The 23,139-nt window shown below is 41.4% G+C and overlaps 3 protein-coding genes across 4 annotated transcripts; 2 read left to right on the plus strand and 1 right to left on the minus strand.

The window, feature by feature from the left end:
* Nucleotides 1-298: 298 nt before the first annotated feature.
* atad5b (ATPase family AAA domain containing 5b) lies at nt 299-6,869 on the plus strand. The gene is made up of 14 exons (XM_072383432.1): nt 299-1,013; nt 1,114-1,401; nt 1,489-1,585; nt 1,686-1,768; nt 1,950-2,098; nt 2,266-2,437; nt 2,739-2,989; nt 3,064-3,157; nt 3,242-3,306; nt 3,434-3,632; nt 4,681-4,836; nt 4,911-5,634; nt 6,212-6,370; nt 6,653-6,869. The coding sequence occupies exons 1-14, from the start codon at nt 521-523 to the stop codon at nt 6,753-6,755; spliced, it is 3,033 nt and encodes a 1,010-aa protein (XP_072239533.1). The 5' UTR covers nt 299-520; the 3' UTR covers nt 6,756-6,869.
* A 74-nt stretch (nt 6,870-6,943) lies between these two features.
* tefm (transcription elongation factor, mitochondrial) lies at nt 6,944-10,402 on the minus strand. The gene is made up of 5 exons (XM_072383431.1): nt 10,273-10,402; nt 9,521-9,996; nt 9,041-9,190; nt 8,756-8,934; nt 6,944-7,310 (listed from the first exon to the last, which is right to left on the minus strand). The coding sequence occupies exons 1-5, from the start codon at nt 10,316-10,318 to the stop codon at nt 7,046-7,048; spliced, it is 1,116 nt and encodes a 371-aa protein (XP_072239532.1). The 5' UTR covers nt 10,319-10,402; the 3' UTR covers nt 6,944-7,045.
* Nucleotides 10,403-13,007: 2,605 nt separating this feature from the next.
* On the plus strand, nt 13,008-21,765 carry LOC140304698 (arf-GAP with dual PH domain-containing protein 2-like). 2 transcript variants are annotated; one of them, XM_072383435.1, is made up of 11 exons: nt 13,008-13,286; nt 13,679-13,809; nt 14,116-14,207; nt 14,396-14,484; nt 17,423-17,535; nt 17,625-17,771; nt 17,976-18,059; nt 20,128-20,190; nt 20,290-20,387; nt 21,075-21,303; nt 21,429-21,765. In XM_072383435.1, the coding sequence occupies exons 1-10, from the start codon at nt 13,199-13,201 to the stop codon at nt 21,283-21,285; spliced, it is 1,116 nt and encodes a 371-aa protein (XP_072239536.1). In that variant the 5' UTR covers nt 13,008-13,198; the 3' UTR covers nt 21,286-21,303; nt 21,429-21,765. The 2 variants fall into 2 exon arrangements, with proteins under 2 accessions (XP_072239536.1, XP_072239535.1); XM_072383434.1 differs by having other exon boundaries at nt 20,290-20,367; nt 21,429-21,763.
* Nucleotides 21,766-23,139: the final 1,374 nt, after the last annotated feature.

Raw genomic sequence — 23,139 nt, forward strand, 5'->3', positions numbered from 1 at the left:
AAAAAGACTAAAGATTAGGTATCAAAAGTGGTATGGTGTAGTTTTTCTCGGTGACATAAAACATTAAGTAAAATATGTCTTCCGTTATCTGTAAAGACAATTCGCACCGTCAGCATTTCTAAACAAATATTAGGCTTGTTTATGTAGCTTGAAAGACTGAGCCACATAAGAATCTTTTCGGTTCACTTGCTGATATGAGAGTATCTTTCTGCAGAGACGATCTATGTCTGCTCCATAACATGACGCACATTTACAACGTCACCTCACCGCAGCGAATTGATGTAATGCTGAACGTGAAAATGTTTGAGAGTTTAGTGATTTTGTCTCTAGTTTCTATTTCAATATTTTTATTTAGTTAAAAACAACACGGAAGTCGACTCCGTATTAAAAATCAAAAACATTTTTGCCTAAAACTGACGTCGCACAAATTGACGTTGGCGCTGCGTATTGAGTGATAGTTTGGCGCCAAATCCAAAATGCTGCCACAGACGACTATCTCGTGAGTTTTCGGACTTTTACAATGCGTAACAAACTCAAACGGAGCAAAAAGGTTAAGAAAACACCGTCCAAAGGCAAAGACCAAGCGCAAACGTCCGAGGTGATAGTGTTAGTGTCAGAGTCGAGCTGCACTGATGACGAGAGACGTCCAACGGCTGCGAGAGAGGAGAGGAGCAACTTGTGCGGAAAAGGCCTTAAAATTGCACCAATTTTCATACAGCGGAAGACGAATAAACGAAGCTCTGATTGGAACGTAGGTCAACGAGCCGAAGCCACGCAGAAACCAGCGCGCGGCCCTCAGAATGATGACGTGCTCGAAAGCTCACCCATAGCGTCCTACCTGACGTCGAAAGAGGGGCGCGTTGTGTCCAGCTGGAGAGCTCAGCTGTCACCCTCGGCTTTGCACAGCTGTCTGGAAGAAATTCAAACATCGAATCCCGCATTTCCGGTCCAAACGGTGTTCAGCGCGTTGCAGAAGAAAGCAAGTGAGAGGCTGCAGGAGGATGGGTCTGCAGGTGAGCAACAGCCTCTTAGCAGTCTGCCTCTGCACCTATTTGGGTGGGCAAAGTGCGTCATTTGAACTGTTACACTGTCTTCCTTTTCTCTCCAAAGCAGAACACTCTTTGCACCCACATTCCTCGCATAACCCCTTAAAAGAGAAGAGAAAACGGGAGAATGAGATCTCTGCGAGGTTACCGAAGCGCCCGAGGTCTGGTCTTTCTGCAGAGTCCGGGATGGGTCTCTGTAATCTGCCAGGAAAAGATGTCCTGGAGAGGTCTGTCCTCCCAGCGGCCAGAGGCGGTAAGCTGAGGCTGAGGCAGCAAAGTGTGTCTGACTCTGGCTGGGAGAATCCCTCTGAATCAGACACTGGGTTACTTAAAGGCTCTGACGCCACCCAAAGAGGTAGAGCTTTTCACATTCTCATCAGTTTTTATTCCCCATTTAAAATTGGACAAAATTAACATATATGTATATATATTTTTTGTCTAGATTCTTATGTTGAAGATGTGCTTTGGACAGACAAGTACAGTCCAAAACATTCAAGTGAAGTCATTGGTAACGCTGCCTCGGTGACTAAACTGCTCAGGTGGATTTTATTTAGCTGTTACATTAAAGTTAAAATTAGCACAATGATAATAATTCCTCTTGTTTATTTATTTTATCGGACCCTTTCTTCCGGAGTTCAGGTGGTTGAAGAAGTGGAAACTCCGAGCCGACAGCGATGAGAGGAGAAAAATGGAGGAAATGAAACGAGAAGAAGACGGTGATGGTAAGAACTGGAAATTCTGTTGGTTCGGTCCTGTGATGGACCGACGGGGGGGTACCTGTTGCTCTGCGTCCGCTGCGATGAGCTCCAGTCCTGAACAGGATGAAGTGTGTAAAAAGAGCAGGGAAATGATCTGAAGCTTGCCTGATTTGGTTGGAATAGTAAAAACCTTCCTCCTGTGCAGATTCATGGGACTGTGGAGACTTCCAGGGCGAGGCCGGGTCAGGGAACGGAGCCCAGGAGCCACTGTGTAACACCGTGCTGATCACAGGACCTTCGGGTGTGGGCAAGACTGCCTCAGTGTATGCCTGTGCTCAGGAACTTGGCTTTAAGGTGTTTCTTTTTTGCTAACGGAGCTCTAAAAGCTCATAGTTGACATCAACAGTTCCAACGCTTTTACTTTAAAACGAGTTTTAAAGAGCCGAGTGTTCACTCATAATGGATGACTTGGTTTGACATTAAAGTCCTGGTTGAATTTTTCTATTCCCGTTCAATTTAAGGTGTTTGAGGTGAACAGCTCCTCACAGCGCAGCGGCCGCCACGTTCTGTCCCAGCTGAAGGAGGCGACCCAATCTCACCTGGTGGAGATTTCAGGGAAAGACCCGCTGAAACCAGCGTACTTCAGCAACTACACGGCCAGCAGCTGCACTCTTTACTCCGAGGCTTTACCCGGTAGGATGCGGTAGATGGCGCTGGTTCAGTCTGTCATATGCCGAAAAACGAAAAAAACAAGCACACCCCGTTTCACTTCTTTCCTTCGTTTAGAACAAAACCTCAGAGAGTCCTCAACAGATCTGAAAATCGGGTCGATACAACCTCAGATGAACAGCAACACGACATATCTGACTCCATCGTTATTTGTTTAACAAAAACTAGCTCGTAGAACCACCTTTAAGCTGGGATAACTTGAGCTAAATGATTCCTGTATGACATCATCAGTCTCAGCATGTTTGTTTGTTTTTTTCTTTAACAGGAAAAAAAGCATGTCCTAAAAATGGCACCGCTACCTTAAAAAAGAGGCCAGCGCGGAACTCAAGCTCCTCTGGTCGCAAGATGAAAGCTAAACCAGCAGCTGGCACTTTGGCTCACTACTTCAGGATGAGGGACAAGGCAGATCACTTCTGCTTTGGTGGCACGTCCCCAGCTGTAAAATCACTGGCCGACTGCGATCCAGCGGTGCCACGGAGCAAAAAGATGGCCACCTCCCTCATTCTGTTTGAAGAGGTAAACCAGCTGGTGACGCCCCGCTGTAAGAAGTTACTGGCTGCTGTGTTCTCAGCTGACGACTCCTTCCACAGGTTGACATCGTATTTGAGGAGGACGTCGGTTTCCTCGCGGCCATCAAGGCTTTCATGACCACCGCCAGAAGGCCAGTTATTCTGACCACAAGTGGTAAGTTCACCACACACAGACAGCGTGATGACACACTTGAAAGTTTGTGATTCATCTGCGATGAAAAGCGGCTGTCTTCCTTAGATCCATCCTTCAAAGAAAGATTTGACTGCAGCTTGGAGGAAATCGTCTTCAAAGCTCCATCAGCAGTGAGTTACGTTGATATCCTTTCTAGCTTCAGTGGAAACTGCCGGCATGTGTCTGGAAGTAGGAAAAGAGAAGCCACCCTCCACTCTGTGACCCAGATTGTCCTAAACATACTCCATCTATTTGAAGGTGAGTGTATGCAGCTACCTGCAGCTAGTGTGTCTGGCTGAGAACGCTCGACTGGATTATGACGATGTGAGCAGCCTCCTGAAACTCACCCGTGGTGATGTCAGACGCTGCCTGTTGCAGCTGCAGCTCTGGGTCCACAGTGGCAGAGGATCAGCATCTCAGACTGAAGGGTTCCCCAAAGAATCAGTCTGTCCACAGCGTAAGCTTCCCTACAAAAATCTACTGCGCAAAAGCCACCCCTCGTTTCTTTATATTTATCTTCCGAGGAGCCAGACTTTCTTATTAGTCTTTAAAGCGGTCTTGAGCACTAGTTCTCCAGGCTTTCTGAAGGTCATTCAAGGACACTCAGCTGCTGTACGTTAAGCCGCTTAACGCTGACCTGAACATCATTCAAGCATTAATAAAATAAAAAAAGGCACTTAATAAAAGGAATTAAACTTTTTACTGACAACAGAGGATCTATTTTAAATGGTATCTTCAGGCAGCTTTTTTACTAGCAGCCTGTCGCAAGGACATTTCTGTAGTTGCATTTATGGAAGATGGAAAATATAACAGTTGCCAAAGCGCTTTTAGCTGAAAAGCTGGCACATCTATGTCATGTAGCCTAGGAAAAAAATGAGGAAACTGGACAAGTAGAGGACAAAAAAGATGACTTAAAGAAATTAAAAGTCAAGCAGATTAATAGTTATTTTTTTAATGGGACATCCTGAAGAAATGGGGGGGAAGCTAAGACCTGATCCATCTACTGTTCACTGAAGCCTCATCAGAAATGGTTTCCATGGAAGAGTGGCTGTCAAGAAGCCATTCTAAAGGAAGGGAAAGGACTGAAAACCAGGTTCTATGGGAAAGAATCCTCCCCAGAACCCGGACCTCAATATCATTGAAGCAGTGTGGGGAACCAAAGGCAGCCAACATCCAGAGACCAGCTTTGATGTCCTTCCAAGAAGCCTGGAGAACTATTCCTGAAGACCGCTTAAAGGAATGCCAAAGCTTGTTTAAGAGGGTTCAGGCTCTGTTCTGCAAAGGTGCTCAGAACAAATACTGACCTTCAAGCTCATTAGAATGATATAAAGTGTTTTATACCGCAATTCTGTTTCGTTTCCTGTTTTTCTGGCTGTAGATCTATAAATGAGGGGTTGGCTAAAGACTCTTGCAAAGTACAGTATGTGTGTAATGTTGTTGTTTAAATAGCTTTGTACACCAGTACAGATTTCCAGCACTTTTTTTATTATTATTCCCACATGCAGACTTAGAAGCCGCAGAAGGAAACAGTTCAGATGCGCAGCTTCATCCGTACCAAACAGGCTGCTCTGCTGAAATGTTGGGTCTCTTCGCTGTAACCCCAAACCACCTTCTGGAATTTTTAAAAGCAAGTATTATTTTTATTTTTTTATCTTCCCATTGCCCTCTTCTTTTTTCTCCCTCCAACGCTCCTCACCACTCAGTAGTTTGTCTTTGATTCTTCAGCATGGGTCCCGGTCTGAAATGGGCAGGAACCAGCTCCTGAAACTCCTGGCCGAGAGCTGGAGAAGAGGCGTCCCCCTCCTCTATTCAAACCTTGAGCTTCTTCTGTCCCTCGGAGCCAAAGGAACCTCGGCACAGCGCCTGCACAAAATAGCCGATTGTTGGCCACAGAGCGAGCCGCGACCCTCTCGCAGTGACCTTCGTATGACCTGCGGCGAATCTGTCAGGATCCGCTCCCGGCTCAGCCGGAAGAAGCCTGTAGTCTGTGAGGCCCAGCCGTCTTCCAGTTTGACCGACAAACCTCAAAGAACATCCTCATCATGGAACAGAACTCCAGCTGGAGCTCAGAGTTCAGGCGAACAAACGAACCAAAAGGCAGACAAAGTGGTAACTGACTGTTTGGACGCCCTGAAGGACTTCTATGATCTCATGTCGTATCTCGATGCCACCCTCTCAGGTGCAGGGTCGCTTGTCTCGGGCTCCTGGATGCCTGAAGCGTTTGCCTGGACAGGAGCGGCGATAAAGGACGGTTTGTTGGATGAGGTGAACGAGGACGAAACCTGCAGTCGAAGCCAGGGGAGGCTTCTGGATATTAAGGCTGCTGTGGAGGGTCTGGGGTGTCGCCTTTGCTGGCAGAGAGTGTCTGAGGCTTGGACTGAAGACCTGGAGGACAGACGGTCGGCCTCTGCTGAAAGACGAAGCCTCAGCTTTACTTTTCGAGCTCCGTGTGCACCGTGGTGAGCGTGCTCTTTAATTTAACATCTGAACGCTGACTCCAGTTGACTCCTCCAGCTTTTTTAAGTCATTTGGACGTTAAACCTTCAGTTATGTTCTCTTCCTCCTTTTTATCTCTCACAGCAGCACGAAAAAGTTTGATCAAAATTTCTTAAAGGCCCGAAGTTAAAGACGAAACAATCAAATCAATATTTTAGGCAAGAGAAGTGGGGTTGTTTTTAATTGTTTCGGGGGGGGGGGGTGTCTAAGGTTTAGACAGTTCTTTGATGACTTTCTCCAAGTCCGATACTGATTTGCTCTAAATGGCTCAACAATGCCAGTCAGCGTGAACAGTGGTATTCGAGTAACTGGAAGACTTTTGCTGAACAAATTAAACAAACAAGAACTTACAAGATCCTTAGCTGGATACAGGAAAGTATTTACAAGCTGTGATGCTTATCAAATGGTTTGGGGGTATTACCAAGTGTCTCTATTCTACATCAGTATTTATCTAGTTTTATTCAACGATCTTTGTTTTTTGGGAAGAGTACGACTTTGCTGCTTGCTTTGAGTCTTTTACATCTGCGCCTGTCTCTCCAGTGTGTCCCAGAGGAGGTGCAGACTGAGCAGGAAGGTGCACGGCAGCAAAGGCTACAGCCTGCTGGGGAACCGACGGGCCATCAGCGTCGACTACATGCCGTTCCTGCGCTGCATCTGGCGCTCCACTTGTGCTCAGCAGCAGAAAGGAGAGCCAATAAGGTGGCCTGTGATGTCATACGTCTTCCTTTTTAAGAGCTCTTCAGTTCAGACTGAATCATTCAGACTTTGTGTGCTGTTAAAAAAAAGATGGAACTCTAACTTGGATGTACATCGTAATCAAACCTTAACTATCAGATTACAGATAGTGTTGTTTAAATCTTTTAAGTCATTGTTGGGGTAAATAATTAGTTAGTTTAAACAACACCTAAAAATGTGACTTGGTGCCTTAATTTGACGTCCATCCTTTGTGGTGAAATTCTAATGATTTATCTCCCTCATCAGGTGTCTGAACTACCCGAGCAGCTCCCTCTTGGGCCTCTCAAAATCAACCATGGAGCTCCTGGTCGAAGATTTCACTTTAAGAAACGTTCAGAAGGACGATTGAACCTTTCACCCAAATACTGTCAAATGAATTTATTGCAGCTGAGATGAGAATAAGGTTTTATTCCCTCTTTAGTGCAATTGTGAAATGCTAATAAATATCTATTTTTATATATTATATGGTTGAGGTCCTGCTTTGGGTACGTGGTGACATCCGAGTAACACTTAATCCACCAAAGGTTGGCAAATTATTATTATTATTCCCATCGAATGTGTTCATGAACGTTCCAAAGGGCTGACAATGCAGCTCAGGAGGTAGCATGACGGCGCGCAGAAAATTAGTCCAGGAAGCATCTAAGAGTAAGATTCGCTGAGAAGCTCATAGAAGGTCATGGCCTGAAGCAAGGCGTTGCACAGCTCCTCCCCTCCTCTTCTGCTTCCCATTTGAAAGTGGTGCCTGTATCTGACCAGCAGCTCGCGGGGAAAGTTTATCCTGGGAAGCTTCTGTGTCGCCGACTCGGTCATCAGCTGCCGCACCACCTGCGCCCCGCTGGCCCGGGACTCCCCCACCATCAGTTCAAAGTGGCGTCCCACGGCAGTCCTCATCATGTTGAGAACTCTGCGAAGGAAGGGAGGCGGAATTATTTATGCAGCTACCGTTTCCGGGGCTTAAAATGTGCAGGAGCAAAAGCAAAGCTGAAAAGCTTAACCTCAGATTGAGCACATTAGGTAGTAAATGTCACTGAAAATGTAGTAAATGTAGTTCACTTTAAATTATCATATGTAAATAATCCCAATAATTGTTTAAAAATATACAAAATGCCATAAAGATAAACTTCATAAGCAAATATGACAAATAGTAACTTGGACATAGTTCCGAGTGTACTTCTAAGTGAGGCTCTTATACACCGAGCTGTAACTGGCCATCAGGCACATCTCTTGTATGCACCCCGTTGGCTCCGTCTGGCTATTTTATTCCAGTAGATAAACTTGTAAAAGGCATTACTGAAGAATCTGACAAATATTTGCTCTTTGGCTCCCCCCAACAGCTGTGGTTTGTAATGCCACTGTGGAAAAATAACGTCTGAGCCCTGCATACAGCCAATACACGAAAATGAGTTTTCAAGCTGAGGAGTCTGACAAAAACGCCTCCAGAAGCCAACAAAGATGTCAATGTAGGGCAATGTTCCAGGGCCTAACAGAAATAAGACTGCATACTTTTATATACTATGATATTGGTGGTAAACAAACACTAGCAAAAGACCTGCCAGTCTACAACCGAACTGACGAGTCTTCATCTATTAAGCTGAGATGATAACAACAAGGTTATAACTTGTAATGTGTATTTTCAGTTAGTTGTGATATAGACCACTAAAGTTAAAGACTGGAGTAGGTAAACATGTTTCAGTACTTTTTTTATAAACTGAATCGACCACTTCTTCAACCTCTTAATGCGCAGCTGGGGAGGAATGTGTTTTTGTTATCTAGTTGTTGGCATGATGGGATACTGTAAAGAGTTGGGGTACAATGTACGCTGGGCTGGAAGAAAAAGTTGTGAACTGCAGTATCTGAGCCCTCAGGCACTCCAGGGCAGCTTCAGAAAGGTGCTAAATGAAGGTCAGTGTACTTCAAAATGAGTCTGAATCAGCCTCGTGTCAGCCAGCAAAGGAGTGCATGAGAGGGGAAGTGACACTGATGACAAAAGGCAAACTTGCCTCTTCTAATTTGCCAACCTCCGTTCTCTAAAATAAACACTTTCCGATCCCCTTTTTGTGAGAAAAAAAAGCTCTTAGGAAAATTTGGGTTGGGTGACTAGGTGGGTTTTTTTAGATTGAAAATCTCCTTCTCCAGCTTATTGAGCTCCTCATTTGCATTAAGTTACCAACTAAACCCATACCATAACTTTAGTGTCAACAAAGTTGAGTTTCTTAACTTGGGTGCCATAAAAACACACAGGTGAAGGGCGGTAATCAAATTTAGCTCAAGCAATAGTGACCACGCATTTAGGTGACTACAGGTCTAGTTAACTACAGTTTATACTGAAATCAAATCTGTTTTTCCGACCTGGGAGGAACATTGGATTCTGGCGGGGACATTTTGGGCTCCAGCAGAGCAAACAGCATGGCCTCCACGGTCCTCATATGGGCCATGACGGGGAACAGATTTGTATTCTGGACTGAGATGGAGGGTTTCTCTATTAAGTAGAAGTCCGCTGGTGGGAGGAGGGCAACGACTGATGAGACCTGACAGCAGAGAAGAGAAATGACATAATGTTTAGTTAGACAGGAGTTTAGAATAGAATCAAAAGGTAACATGGTAGTACAAAAGTATTATAGTGTATGTACTCACATCATTCAAATACGCAGATGCCATGTACGGCCCTTTCAAGAAATTGGGGCACATAAACTGCTGCCAATCCAATACCATCATCCCACGATCCACATGTGCCCAGGCGATTTTATCCGTCCCACAGACTATTGATACTATGGAATTGGCATCCTGAATAAACAAATGCAGAGCCATGACATATGATGGGAGCAATTTGTCCTCCTTTTACTTTCCATATGACAGCTGAAAAAGCATTAAGACAAATTTGCATTAAGACTATTACAATAAGGGATCAGCAATCCAACACAAAAAGGGTCACTTGAGTAATCTTGGTTTGAAGACAGCCATGTTGAACAAATCCTGCAGTGCTAACTGGGACCGTAGCGTGTTAAAGATACAGGTGCACGTTTACACGTCTGCTCCGCATGACAGTTTTTCCTTGCAGTGACACAAATGAGGGTCGAGTGACCCCTAACCACATACACAGGAGCAGGGACTCACCTCCAACCAGGACCTGTCCACCTCTGGCCTGATAAACTTAGCCAGATGGATCTTCACTTTCTTCTTAACCGGGTTGAGAATGGATTGAAAGACCATGACAGCATTCTTGTGCTTCAGCAGCGACACATTCACCACACTTTCCAGGGTTTTAAATGGCCCGTTTTTGGTTCTGTAGTCGACTATGTTGAGCGTCTTGCGGCCTCTCAGCAGCTTTATGCTGTCCAGCTCCGACTGGGTGGCGTTATTAAGGAGCTGGAGGATGACTTCTCGTTGTTTGGAGGTGTAGCAGGCGTCCAGGGGTCTGCTGTCGCCCTCCTTGCAGGGCTCAGTGGTGACAGTGGCGTTCATAGTTTCGAAACCTGCCACGGGAACCCGGCTCCTCCAGCAACATGTGCACTGGAGGTAACGCAGCTCCAGTTCAGGGAGGGAGCCATGCCGGGGGCGACGGAGTAACCCGGGCTGTCCCGCATACTGAGCTGCAAAGGAACGAGGGAGCCGTCTCAGATCTGCTAAGTGTTGAAATCATACAGAAGGCTACACGGCATGCGACTGCTTTAACTCTTATCTTATTGAAAACACACGTCAAGTTAAAATGTGTGGGAAACAAAATAAAACGCTCTAAAATGGATACTTCAAGCACTAAAGTATGTTTCACTTGCTTTGTAGCCACCGAGACACATTGCTTACCACCGGATTCAAATCTAAAGAAAAACAAGAAATAAAACGATTCGTTTTTTTCTACAGATACTAACCTCTCTGGACGACCGACGACAGGATCCGCCTAACGACCCACATCATCGTTGCTTTAAATGTACATATAGTCTTTTACGTTACAGCAAGTTAAGTTTAACAACCGTGCCCTTAGATTGTTTGGTGTCCGACGGTTACACCGTCCGGTGTAAAACAGCAAGTGACGTCACTCGCATTCGTTCCGGAGGATTTCTTCCCTGTTTTATTCGACCATGGCAAAACAAAGTTAAAGGTGCACGGCGTCACTTAGTGTATGAGAGTATGAAGAGTTACAACACAAACTCTTGTTTCTGATTCCTTCCTTGCCGAGGTGCAGATGCACCTTTTTATTTTATTACATTGTTCACATCAGGATAGATGCTGATTTGTCTCATTGGAAGTGGTCATGTGAATCAACTACTGGCTGCATCTTGACATCAGGACTTGCCTCACTCGCATTATTGTATTTCTGTACTGATTCTAGACCAAAATGCATAGAAACATGTACTGTAAGCCTATATAAAAAATGCAGAGCACAAGTATTTCGTTAGTTTCAGACTGTGTTTGTGTTTTAGTTTGAAATTAAGCAAATCATAGGCCTACAATAAAGATAAAAATCTCATCATTGATTTAAGTATATGTTGAAACAGAAGGAACTCCAAGGGAGATATTGTCGTGATAAATTCTGGACAGATTAAAAGGGTCCTATGTTTCAGTTTTGCATATGTATGTAGTACAATAAGTAAATGATTACAGCATTGTATATTTGAGTTTCTATTTTACCTTTTGTTTTATATTTATATAGTTATTTCAATAATAATGTCCAAGGTTTTAATAATACATTTACATTCAAATTTATGGCATTTAGAAGGTTTGTTATTATTCCATCAGGACAGTGCTAGACCTCATTCTGCACAACTTCCTAGAGCATAGCTTCATAGACCCAGAGTGTATGTGTTCACAATTTTGAGGCCTGAAATTCAGTGCTGTAGCATCCTGCTGCCCCAATGTCACTAACAAGCACAAGGTGATCTGCTAAAAAAGTGAAATAGAGGGAAAATGGTTTAAAATGGGGAAAAGGCAAGTTCCCTTAATAACCTGACAAGATTCTTTAAACGAAGAGAGGGACATCAAATATTTAATATTGCTTCAGTTCTGCATGTCTTCACCACCGACATACCTATTGAGAAACCTAGCTCAAGGTTTCCCAAAATCTGGTCTATGGTGAAGAGATCAATCTAGCATTTGTGCTTAGACTAATTTAATCTAAGTTAGACCATTTCACAAAAGTACAGACAGACAAGTACAGTCTTGTTTCAAACCCAAAAGTTAACATCCTGACACAAGCACTCTAGTGGGATGACTTCATCGATACGCATGCTGCTCTGTAGAAATCCCTCCGTTAGCTCTCCTATAGCCGCAAGTAGCCACATAACAGCATCTATGAGCTAACAGAGCAATAGTACACATTTGTTCATTCATTCTTCTTAAAGTATTGGTGAAATAAAGAAAGATAATGCCTTATTTAGAAGCTGCATCGTCATTGCCCCATTCACTCCATTATATGGATTTTTGCCGATCGAGTTATCTAAATAGTTTCCGAAGGACGCCGACTTTCGCCAAACTGTTCTCGGTGAGTAGATAAACGTATTTCATGCCAGAAATAAGGTCTAGGTTTAAAAATACCAGAGTTCCCCTTTAACGTCTGTACAAAATATGTTTCCTGTGTGCTGCAAGATATCTGAGCAAAATCGGCCATTGATGCTATGGCTGGGGATTTCTGCTTTGAATCTCTAGAGCACCAACTACAGTCTGAGAGAGATGAGAGGTCTTTCAGCCTGTATGGTCCACCTAAAACACTGGAGGAACCGATCCCGACCACCTTTGGGTGGAGCTGACTTCTACCCGTAGGAGAAGTTGGCTGCTCTAAACAGGCAGTAGCAACCATGGCTTCTACAGCAGGGACTGTAAACACAGGAATATACTTAACAAGAGAGGTTGCACGCAAGTGGAAGTATCACAGCTTTCAACAATATTATAAATGTAAGACTTGCCAGAGTGAGTGAGCAGCAGTCAGCTGGCCTGCCTTGCTGCCACATTAGCTAGCATCCTTTAGCTGCTAGGCAGCCGCTAGCATTTGTGACAAGGCTGACAGCAAGCTGGCCATCTTTGCTGATAAAAAGCAAGTGGTGCATTTTTGATATTCTAGGAATTGATAGAAAATTAATAAATTACGATACTATTACTTCCACTTGCATGCGACCTTGGATAATCTCTGGTCCTAAAAACTGGCCACCGCACAGCAGTGTCAGTGAACTGGAAAGGGCTGGTGCCATCTGCTGGTCGGCAGAGATATCACAGCAGAGATTAGCCATGTTAGCATATTTATTTAACCCCATGACATCAATGAGGAGAGGGGTGTTGAATCATATCCAAGTTGAGTTTTTACTGTAATAATCAAAAAAAGAAACAAGATAAAATAAAAGATAACAACATATTGTATGTAAAGCTTGCAGATAGAGGCAAGCTTTACATCAATACATGTAGTTACATCATTTTTCTTTTAAATTCTTGCAAAACTGCTTTTAACAATTTACAGTTTACCTTCTGTCAACCTCAACTAACATGATATCAGTTCATCGACACCAGTCAAACTTCTTTTATGAGCCAATCAGCTTGTACAATAAGTCCGTTACCCTGTCGCAGAGTGACGTCTGTTTCACTTCCTTTCTCTGTTATTTCTGGACCTTTGCATTTGTGTAGAGAACAATATATTTCATGATGCTGCTCTGGTAAGAGGAAATACTGGGCCAGTGACAAGAAACAGAGTTTTCACCTGCTACAGAGCAGAAGAGTTCTGTACCAATGTGAGGAATCACCATGGAATTAAAACCTAGAGGTTAATTTAGTTTGGATTTGACTGTCAGTCTTGATAGAAGATCTTCATCTATGGCCACTTTGGGAAGAAATCACAAAATCTTGCTGGATTTGGTGCAGCAGCCAGGAAACAACTTGTGTGCTGACTGTGCAGCTCCTGGTGAGTTCACTGAATTTTGGTAGTGTATTAGGATTGTTTGACTTCTGCTTAGCTTTTTTAATGTGAATTAAAATGTTCATGAAAGTGCAATAGTGGTAAACGGCAGTTTGGAGTTACGTGATGTTTTTAAACAAATTAGATTATCTGTAACCTAGTCACGTTTTGTGATAAACTTTTGTAAGAGGAAGCAGTGGCTGCTGTATATCTGCGGTATGACCTCATTGTTCCTTTTATAACACCCGATTCTTTATCACCAGAAAGACGGTTTTTACAACGTTTGCTTGTGTTAAAGGAAGAGACAGATAATGTCATTATAAAAACAAAAATTATTCTTTATACAGTTGTGTTTAACCTTCTTACAAAATAACCACTGTGATCCTTTTTGTTCACAGAGCCTGACTGGGCCTCGTACACTCTTGGTGTCTTTGTGTGCCTGAACTGTTCAGGGATGCATCGTAATTTGCCCACTGTCAGCAAAGTCAAATCCATACGGCTAGATTACTGGGAGGATTCACTCATAAAGGTATTGATTTCTAGTGTGTTTTACCGTTACCGTGCATTTACTATTTATTCAGTTTACATTTCTGTCCGTTAAATTTGCACAGTAGTCTTCTTTTCAATCTAACTTTTCAGCATTTCCTTGAAAGTGACTTCCTTTTATTAAAATGTGTGTTTTTATCAGATTTCAGTATGCTTCGTTTTGGGTAGATAGGTAAATGTGTCCTTTTGTGTCATGCATGATTTGCTTATAATCAACTGGAGTGACAGAAATGTTAGGGAAGTGTATTAATACTGAGTGACCTTTAATTCTCATATCTTGTGATTTTAGTTCATGCAGGAGAGGGGGAATTCTGCAGCCAAAGCTATTTTTGAGAAGTGCGTCCCAGCATTTTTCTACAAACCGCAACAAAAAGACTGTATGTGAGTGCCTGTTACCGCACTTATCACTCAATCAACTCTCATGGTTATGTTGCACATATGAAAAGAGGAACAATACAGAGGTCGAGCCATTGCCAGTAAAAAAAACAAAAACAACAACAAACACTCATCAACAGCAGGCTGTGTGTTTACTTCCACAAAGAAATCTGAATGGGATTTTTTGCTTTCAGTGTTCTCAAGGATCAATGGATCCGCGCAAAGTATGAACGAAGAGAATTCACAGGAGAAAACAACTACTTTCTACAAGCTTATAACTCAGGTAACTTTCCTGCCATAAGAAGAAAATGCAAAGAATTTTGCACTTGTTTTCAATTCTGATCATAAGCTGCACAGTAGGCTCTCTTTTTTTTTATCTCTACATAATAATATACAGTCATGTGAAAAAGAAAGTATGCTTTCTCTCAATTCCAAGCTTTTACATATCAGAACACCATTAAGAAAAAAAGGTCTTCACCAGGTCTTAATGAGGTCAGTAGAGCCTCAGATTAACAGCATGTGACATATTTCACTGTCATTACTTATTCAGCAAAAACTAAGCCAAAATCCAGACGCGGTGTATGAGAAACTGCCTAAAACTACCGTCACTGCTTCTATAGGACTGAAGATGGTGCTGGTTATCAAATTAACTTGATTTATCAATTATCAGCAAGATTGCCCACTTTTATAAAATCAGATGTTTTGGCAGTTTGCTGGTCTGGAGCATTCAGGTCAAATCAAATCAAATTTTATTTATATGGCACCTTTCATACTTTAAAAGCAACACAAAGTGCCTCACAGAGGCTAAAAACAACAATGATAAACATACCAACCCTCCCACCCCCATAAATACCCAGAGAGACACAAAGACAAACAGACACACACACACACACACACACACACAAGCTCAGACCCACTGCACTTATCAGACAGAGACATCGCCGGGCACCCAGACCTAAGGCAAGGAAAGAGCTACACGGGCCAGAGCAGTCCACAGAACAGCACCCCGTCAGTGGACCAAAAGTAGCTCCCAGTGTGGTAGGCCCCCATGAGGTAACACTGGAGCTAATAACTGAAAGACTAAAACAGTAAAATAATATAAAAATGTATAAAATGAACAAAATAGATAAAAAGCTTTTCAGCTCATATAGTTAAATTGTCTAACTAAAACATGGAGTTAAAATATAGAATTAAAATAATATAGAACAAAAATTAAATGTGATAAAAAGTTTGATTAAAAGGAATAAAGAAAATCAATAAAATCAAATGAAAGCCTGATTAAAAAGGTGAGTCTTGAGCCTCTTTTTAAGAACATCAACAGAGCGATTTTAAAACAGGTGCAATGTGCAGCCGCCCTCTGGTCCTTGTCAGCACTCGTGCGGCTGAATTCTGAAGTAGCTGAAGGTTAGAAATACACTTTTTTTGGAAGACCAGAGAGCAGGGCGTTACAGTAATATAAACGACAAGAGATAAAAGCATGCATCAGCACCTTCGTGCTGGCATGAGAGAGACACAGACACTTAAGATGGAAAAAACCTATCTTTGTTATGTTTTTGATATGTGGAATAAAACTAAGCTCAGAGTCAAAAATCACGCCCAGATTTTTTACAGTTTTTGATGGTTTAAGATTTTGTTAAAAGTTTCTCTCTCTGGCCTTTATCTAAGTTGCACCTGGTGTCATTCAAAATCTTTAAGAGGGTTGTCTCAGTGATGTGGTTCCTCCTAAAACCAGACTGATACTTATCTAAAATATTATTCATGTTTAAAAAATCATTTACTTGGTTAAAAAACAGTTTTTCTAATATTTTACTTAAAAATGGTAAGTTGGATACAGGCCGGTAATTGTTAAGAATGTTTGGGTCTAAACTGCTCTTCTTCAGAAGGGGCTTCACCACTGCTGTTTTAAAAGAGGTGGGGAAGACACCCGTCTGGAGAGAGCAATTCACAATGTTTAAAAGCTATTCCTCAAAGAATCCATCAAATGTTTTAAAAAACAGTGTGGGGATTGGGTCTAAAAGGCAGGTTATAGGGTTTACCTGGGAGAAGACTCGACCAAGTGTCCTCGCATCAACCAGGGCCAAATTCTCCAGTGTTTCCTCAGGTAAAAGCAATGATCCAGGTATGGTGACGGCTAAAAACTGTTGAGATAAAAGCCTGGATCTGATGTCATCAATTTTACTTTTGAAGTGGTCTGCAAAGTCCTCGCAGAGAGTCCCTGATGTTGTTTGTGTTGTGTGGGATCTGCTTAAATTACTGTTTGTTAAAAGATCAATGGTGGAGAAGAGAAATTTGGGATTGTTTTTATTGTCAGAGATCAGTTTTTTGAAGTGGGAAATTCTTGCCTGTTTGATTGCATTATTGTAGGTTTTGAGTTCAAATTTGATAATGAATTGTTAGTTTTGATTTTCTCTATCTCCTTTCAGCACTCCTGCAGTTTCTTTCCAGTTTCTTTCCTCATTTCTGCATGTTGGTGTAGGTTTTGTCTTAATTGTTTTTGTTAAAAGAGAATGTGTGTGTTATATATTGTATAATGAGAAACTCTACTGGTTTGAGTTTACCTAGTAAATGTGAAAGTTTATGATAGTACATTAGAAAAAAAGACTGAATAAGTATGGCTTGTTTGTCAGAATTGTTAGGACAAAGTCTCTTTTCTCTAAAAAGAACATGGCAGCACAGCTTAAGTTTGCAAAGCCTTATCTCATCAAACCACAGGACTTCTGGAATAATGTCAACTGAACAGATGAGAAGAAAAGTGGAGATGTTTGAACATAATCCACGGTGCCATTTAGGTTAGACACCAAAAACCTCATACTAATTATCAAGCACGGTTGTGGAAAGGGGGGTGATTTGGGCTTGTTTTGCAGCCACAGTACCTGGGCATCTTGTAGTAATTGAGTCAACCACAAACTAGTTTGTGTATCAAAGTATTTAAGAGTCAAATGTCAATCAATCTGTCCAGCAGCTAAAGCTTGGCTGAAACCGATGTAACAGGACAATGACCCTCAGCACAGCACCAATAGAATGGATTGGAAAAAAAAAACTCAAGGTGTTGCAGTGATTGAGTCAAAGTCCAGACCTCAACCCAATGCCCACAAACTGAAGCAATGTTGTAAAGAAGAGTGGGAAAAGTTCCTCCACAGTGGTGCTTCTGCATTTTGGTTGTTTTTCATTGTTTGTACCATCTTTTTCTTTTTTGACTATATTTGATGTATTCACCCCAGATCTGTTTGAGTCAACACTCTGGAAGAAGGGCAAAGACAACAGGCAGTTTCTTAAGAGGATCTTTCTGCTGTCACAGAAAGATTTCACCCTCAGATACTTCATTAAAGAAGACGTAAGATGCTCTTAGTAATTCACAACTCCAGAAATACACCTCCTTTTTTTCTTCTGTAGTCTCACTCAATTCTTTCTTTTTAACCCAAGTCCAAGGTTCCTAAAGCTGTCATCAGCATGAAGGATCTGAATGCACATTTCCAGCCAGAGAAGATTGGTCATAACCATGGTCTGCAGATTTCCTATCTGGAGGATGAACGTACAAGGAACATATTCGTTTACCACGAGGATGGGCAGGTGAAGCCAGCTGCTACAGTGCTACTTCTAACATGTCACAGCAGCCTATTTAACCCCCTAACCACAGTTTAATTTTGTACACTCCCGCATAGTTTTATTAAAGACTATGAAACTGTTCAGGCAGACTGTACACTTTCACACAGAAGCATGTGTTATTGTGTTGTTGTCTTTCTGATATAGTCTTCTATATCTGACCTTTTCCAGGCGATTGTATCCTTTTTCAATGCTATCCGGGCTACGCGCTTGGCATACCTCCTAAAGAAACACCCAACTCTTCAAAACAATGAGGTGAGATAGATTTTCTTTGAAGTTTATCACATACAATTGCCTACATGGTCACTGATTTTCCAGTGATTTGAATGAAAATCATGTCAATTGATGCAGTCAAATTAAGTGGAATAATGCATATTTGAATGATTTTTAACTACAGTATGCTGTTGGTTATACAGCTGCCACTCTATGCTTTAATTCCAAAAAAATATGTTCCAGGAAAAACATCTAACCTGAATGCTACTTGACGGGAATGTACAATAATGTGAATAATAAATGACATCCCCTTTAATTCTAAGAGTTTATGTTTTAGGACAAAATATAAAACATCTGATCCTTATTGGAGCTTAGAATCAGGTGAATACAGCCTCAGATGAACAGCAACGCATGACATGTTACACGTTCATCTATTTGACAAAAACTAGGCCAAAATGCAAAAGCAATAAGTGAAAGACTATGTGCAACCCATGAAAGTTGTTCGTACCAACGTCCTGAACTAACTGATGCCTTTCACATGACTGTGGAGGAATTTTGGCCCACTCCTCTCTACGATGTTGCTTCAGTTCATTGAGGTTCGCAGACATTCATTTCTGCACAGCTCTCTTCAGGTCAGCATTTAATTTAGACTGAGGTCTTGACTTTGGTGGGTCCATTGCAATGCCTTGAATCTTTTCTTTTTCACTCATTCTGTTGTTGATTTATTGGTTTACTTTGGATCGTCGACCTGTTGTATGACTCAATTTCATATAACATTTTAGCTGTCAGACACTAGAATACTTTGATATACAGTCGACTCAGTGATTGCTAGGTGCTCAGGTCCTGTGGCTGCAGAACAAGCCCAAATCATCTGCCCTCCACCACCGTGCTTGACATTTGATTTGAGGTGTTTGTGCTCATACGGCCAAACATCTCTTCTTTGGTCTTGTCTGTCCAAAGGACATTGTTCCAGACATTGTAGTTTGTTCCGATACAATTTTACAAATGTAAGTGGTGCTGTCAGAGATGAGACTTTCTCCTGGAAACCCATCCAAACAAATCATACTTGTTCAGTCAATGAACTTTAACGTTCAACACATTAACTGAGGCTTGAGTCTCAGATGTAGCTCTTTTTTTGCAGAGTTCTGTTTCTTTGAGAATTGCACAACCTGAAACTTGCTGATGAACTTGCTTCCACTTCTGGGAAGACTGACTACTGCCTCGAATGGGTTCCACTTGTGTAGAATCCTTCTTCCCGTAAAACGACGGGCTCAAAATAGTTCGGAAATTACTTTTTAACCCTTTCCAGGTGACTGGACCGCAGCTAACACACATCTGAATGCTCCAGACCAGCAAACTGCCAAAACCTCTGATTTTATAGAGGTGCTCACACCTGCTGATGATCAGTTAATCAAGTGTGTTTAATTAGCAGCACCTGGCTGCTACTTACCCTCCTAATTCCTATGGAAGCAGTGAGGATTTATTCAGTTTTCACACATCGCTTTTGCATTTTGGTTTAGCTTTTGGTAGATAAAATAACGCACGGTGTGATATGTGTGTGTTGTTCATCTGAAGGTGCATTTTCTTTATTCTAAGACCTGGTACAGAACAGATGATATTCATTGTGTTACGATTTACAAAGCCTAAGAAATGAAAACGATTGTACTCTATTTTTACCTTTACAGCATCATGGGCTTGTTGGTAAGGACAATGATCCGTAGGTTTCAGATTACACTCTGATGTTATCACAGTTCTCTTCAGAATGGCCTGACATTTCAAAGAAACCAACAATAGGACAGAACCACCTCCATATTTCATTGCTGTGGGTGGGCGTTCCTCTTGTTGTATAGGCCTGTGTTTGTTTTATTTTTCATCTGTTTGATCTTTGTCATCTTTGCTTGAATGCCTGCATATAAGCAGGATTTTTATCTGCCACACCACACACTACACTTCTGCTCGTACAAGTATAAGTAAATTGTTAAAAAAAAAAAAAGTATCACAAAGATGTTAAATAGTCGTTAGCTGTCGATATTATGTAGGCACGCCGTCACACGTAAAGTTTATGTTTGTATTGAGTCTGATTGTGTCTCTTAATCGATTCTTTCCACAGTTAATACCCCAGATATCAACTCATTGCCTGAAGGAGGGCTACATGGAGAAAACTGGCCCAACGGTCCGTTCAAGTGCATCAATTAATCATGTCATTTCTGTACATTCACCCTTGGTTTATCTGCCAAATTAATTGGACTAATTGGTGGGTTTGTGTTTTCAGCAACGGGAACCATTCAAGAAGAGGTGGTTCACCCTGTGCTCAATGAACAGGAAGCTTCTGTATTTTAAATCTTCACTGGTAATGAACAGAGAAAACAAGTGAAGTGTGCAAAAAAAGTAATTTTTATCACACATCAGTGATTTAAATTCATACAGTCACTCATCCTTCAGCTGGGGGTGTTGTGAGAGACCAGTATTGATGACAATCAGGATTTTAAAAGATGCTGTACTGATATATTGATATACAATACGATAATACAGTGATTTGATCTCAGTTGATAGAGTAGAATATTGAATTCATGCTTCTTAAATTTCCTTTCATCTTATCCTAAGTGTAATTAAATTGACAAAAAATACTCCACATTACTAATTTTTAATAGAAATGTATATATTTTGATTATTCTATTGAAACATTATTGTCATGTTACAATGTTGCTGTTGTGAATGCTTTTGGCCACAATAATCGTAGTGAAAATCAGGATTTTGTGGTAATTCAAATACAGACTAATTTTATTTTAGATTTCGAACCCAAAACAAGTGCATATGTCAGTCCAAAATGAGGATTTGTAAATGTTCAGACCTGGTGCTAACATGCTGCTTGGATGATCCAGTCGCAAGTGGACGGTGTTAAGTACGTGCGTTAACACTTGCCAGTAAAACTTGACAACAGATGTGTCTTGAGTTTGTGTCTGTATGCAGATAGCCATGGAGCCTGAGCAACAAACACAACATCCAAGGCCTTTGTCAGTTACAGTTGTGCTCTTCCTCCTCTGTGGGGCTTGTTAGGATGCTACAGAGCTGGGCGCTGTCTTCATTGGCACAGAAAACCATGGCTACTCTGTGTCAGAGAGCAGCGGCCGGAGCACAAGGGGAGGCAGGTGGCACTGCGGGATCACACTGGAGACTCCGGGGAGGCAGTTTGTGTTCATGTGTGAACAGATGCAGGAGCAGAGAGAGTGGATGGAGGCCCTCAGAAGAGTCATCTCTCAACCCATGACTCCAGAGGACTATGCTAGTAAGATAATGTTGTTCCACCTGATGCAATGCAGATGCCGTCTTGTGTTTATGAACTAATGCTAAATTCCATCCTGAAACTTATATTTGAACCCTCACTGCAAACCCTTTTTCACTTTTACGTAGATGAAGCCACTTTGAGACGGGGGAAGTGACTCGGACAGCTGTCTCCAATGTGACACAGCGTGTGATACGCAGACGTTCCTGTAAAATGCTGTTTCTTTAGAAGATCCTTGAACATCACATGCAGCGTCTTTTGAAATAATACCATCACTGTTTCATCAGTGCTACAACAGCAACTCATCAAAGCATTCCTGTGCAACATATTATGCTTTTGCTGGAGCAAAATATCGTATCTATTCAAATATGGACCTATTTTTGTTGACATTTTGTCTTTTCTTTTTTAATGGAATTTGTACATTTTTGCAATATTTTATACTTACACACTATTTTTTAACTGTCTTTGGATCTGTAAAACTCTAAATTTGAATAAATGTAATGCATTTTTTTATTCAATTCTATTTAATGACTTATTTTAGGGGAGAATAAGTTGAACAATTATGTATTCCTTTGAAAAAAGTTTGATTAATCGTTATTATTTTATTACTTTTTGTTTTATTTTATCCAGAGCTGTCAGGGTTATTTCAGAATGTTGACATTGTTCTCTGTCCACCCACATATTGGGCACCTTGTCTTTATTTTCGTATTTCTGTTTCGTTAGAACTTCCAATGCCACAGATGCAAGGTTAACTTTATATGGTTGACAACCAAAGAAGACTCCTGTTCACCAAGCCAGAAACACGCTTGCTTAGCCTTTGCAAAAACAAAATCACATGATAAAATTATGGAAAAAGGAGCATTTATTCTCTCAAATCCTCATGGTCACGCATGGTAGTGGGGATGTCATGCAGTTGAGTTTATTATTTATTTTTTTCAGCCATTAGACCAGCAAATCTTGTCCAAAAAAAAGTAAGGAGGAAAACGTGAGGCAGGCTGCAGAAAAACTTTTTTTTTTAAACATTGGACCTACCATCAAGACAGAAACATGGAGTCAAAGCGGTCAAGAAGTGTCTAAACTGGAGCCTTAATCCCATCTGGAATCTGGCGAGGGACGTTGTTAGTAAATACAACTAAGGCTGTCAAACAGAGACTTTGACACTGATAAAGGGTATTAACAATTTGGACATAGCATTTTAATGATTAAAACAAGACTGAAATAATTCTAATGCATCATTAATAACTCTACTTGATATTCTTTTCTCTTGTATATGTCATATCCTGCCAGAAGCAGCATATCTGTCAAATAGAAATTCAAGTTAATTCAAATTTGTCATAGATATTTTATTCATTTTGAGTCATTGTGCATTTGGAATTTGAAATGATATGCATTGTGGATGTGCCTCTCTATATATTTATTATTTTATTATATGGGGTTGATTATTAGTACAAGGTAACAACCTAAAAGAGCAACTGCCATGGCCCAATATATAATCCTTTGTCAACTAGTTTGTTGTAATTAACCATTTGAAAGGAAATTAGAAACTGAAAAAGACAAGGGAAAGGCGTGAGAATGACTCTTTTCAGTTTATTTTGTACACATGATGGATTTCGCTACCAGAAAACAATAGTTTACGCAATAGCTGGAATATCCAATGTACCCTGCAAGTTTCATCGTGTGTTCGCTGCTGTTCATTTTCTTGCCGCAGGGTGGCGCACATTGACTTTTCGAGGATGAGATAAAAAATAATCAAGATGTCTCACTCCGTGCCATTTTCACGGCACCATAAATGTTCTCGAGATGATCAAACACGAAAACAGAGACGTCTAAAAACACCAT

The sequence above is a fragment of the Leuresthes tenuis genome, unplaced genomic scaffold (genome assembly GCF_036924035.1).
Source record: "Leuresthes tenuis unplaced genomic scaffold, fLeuTen1.0.hap1 SCAF_4, whole genome shotgun sequence".
Lineage (NCBI taxonomy): Eukaryota > Metazoa > Chordata > Actinopteri > Atheriniformes > Atherinopsidae > Leuresthes > Leuresthes tenuis.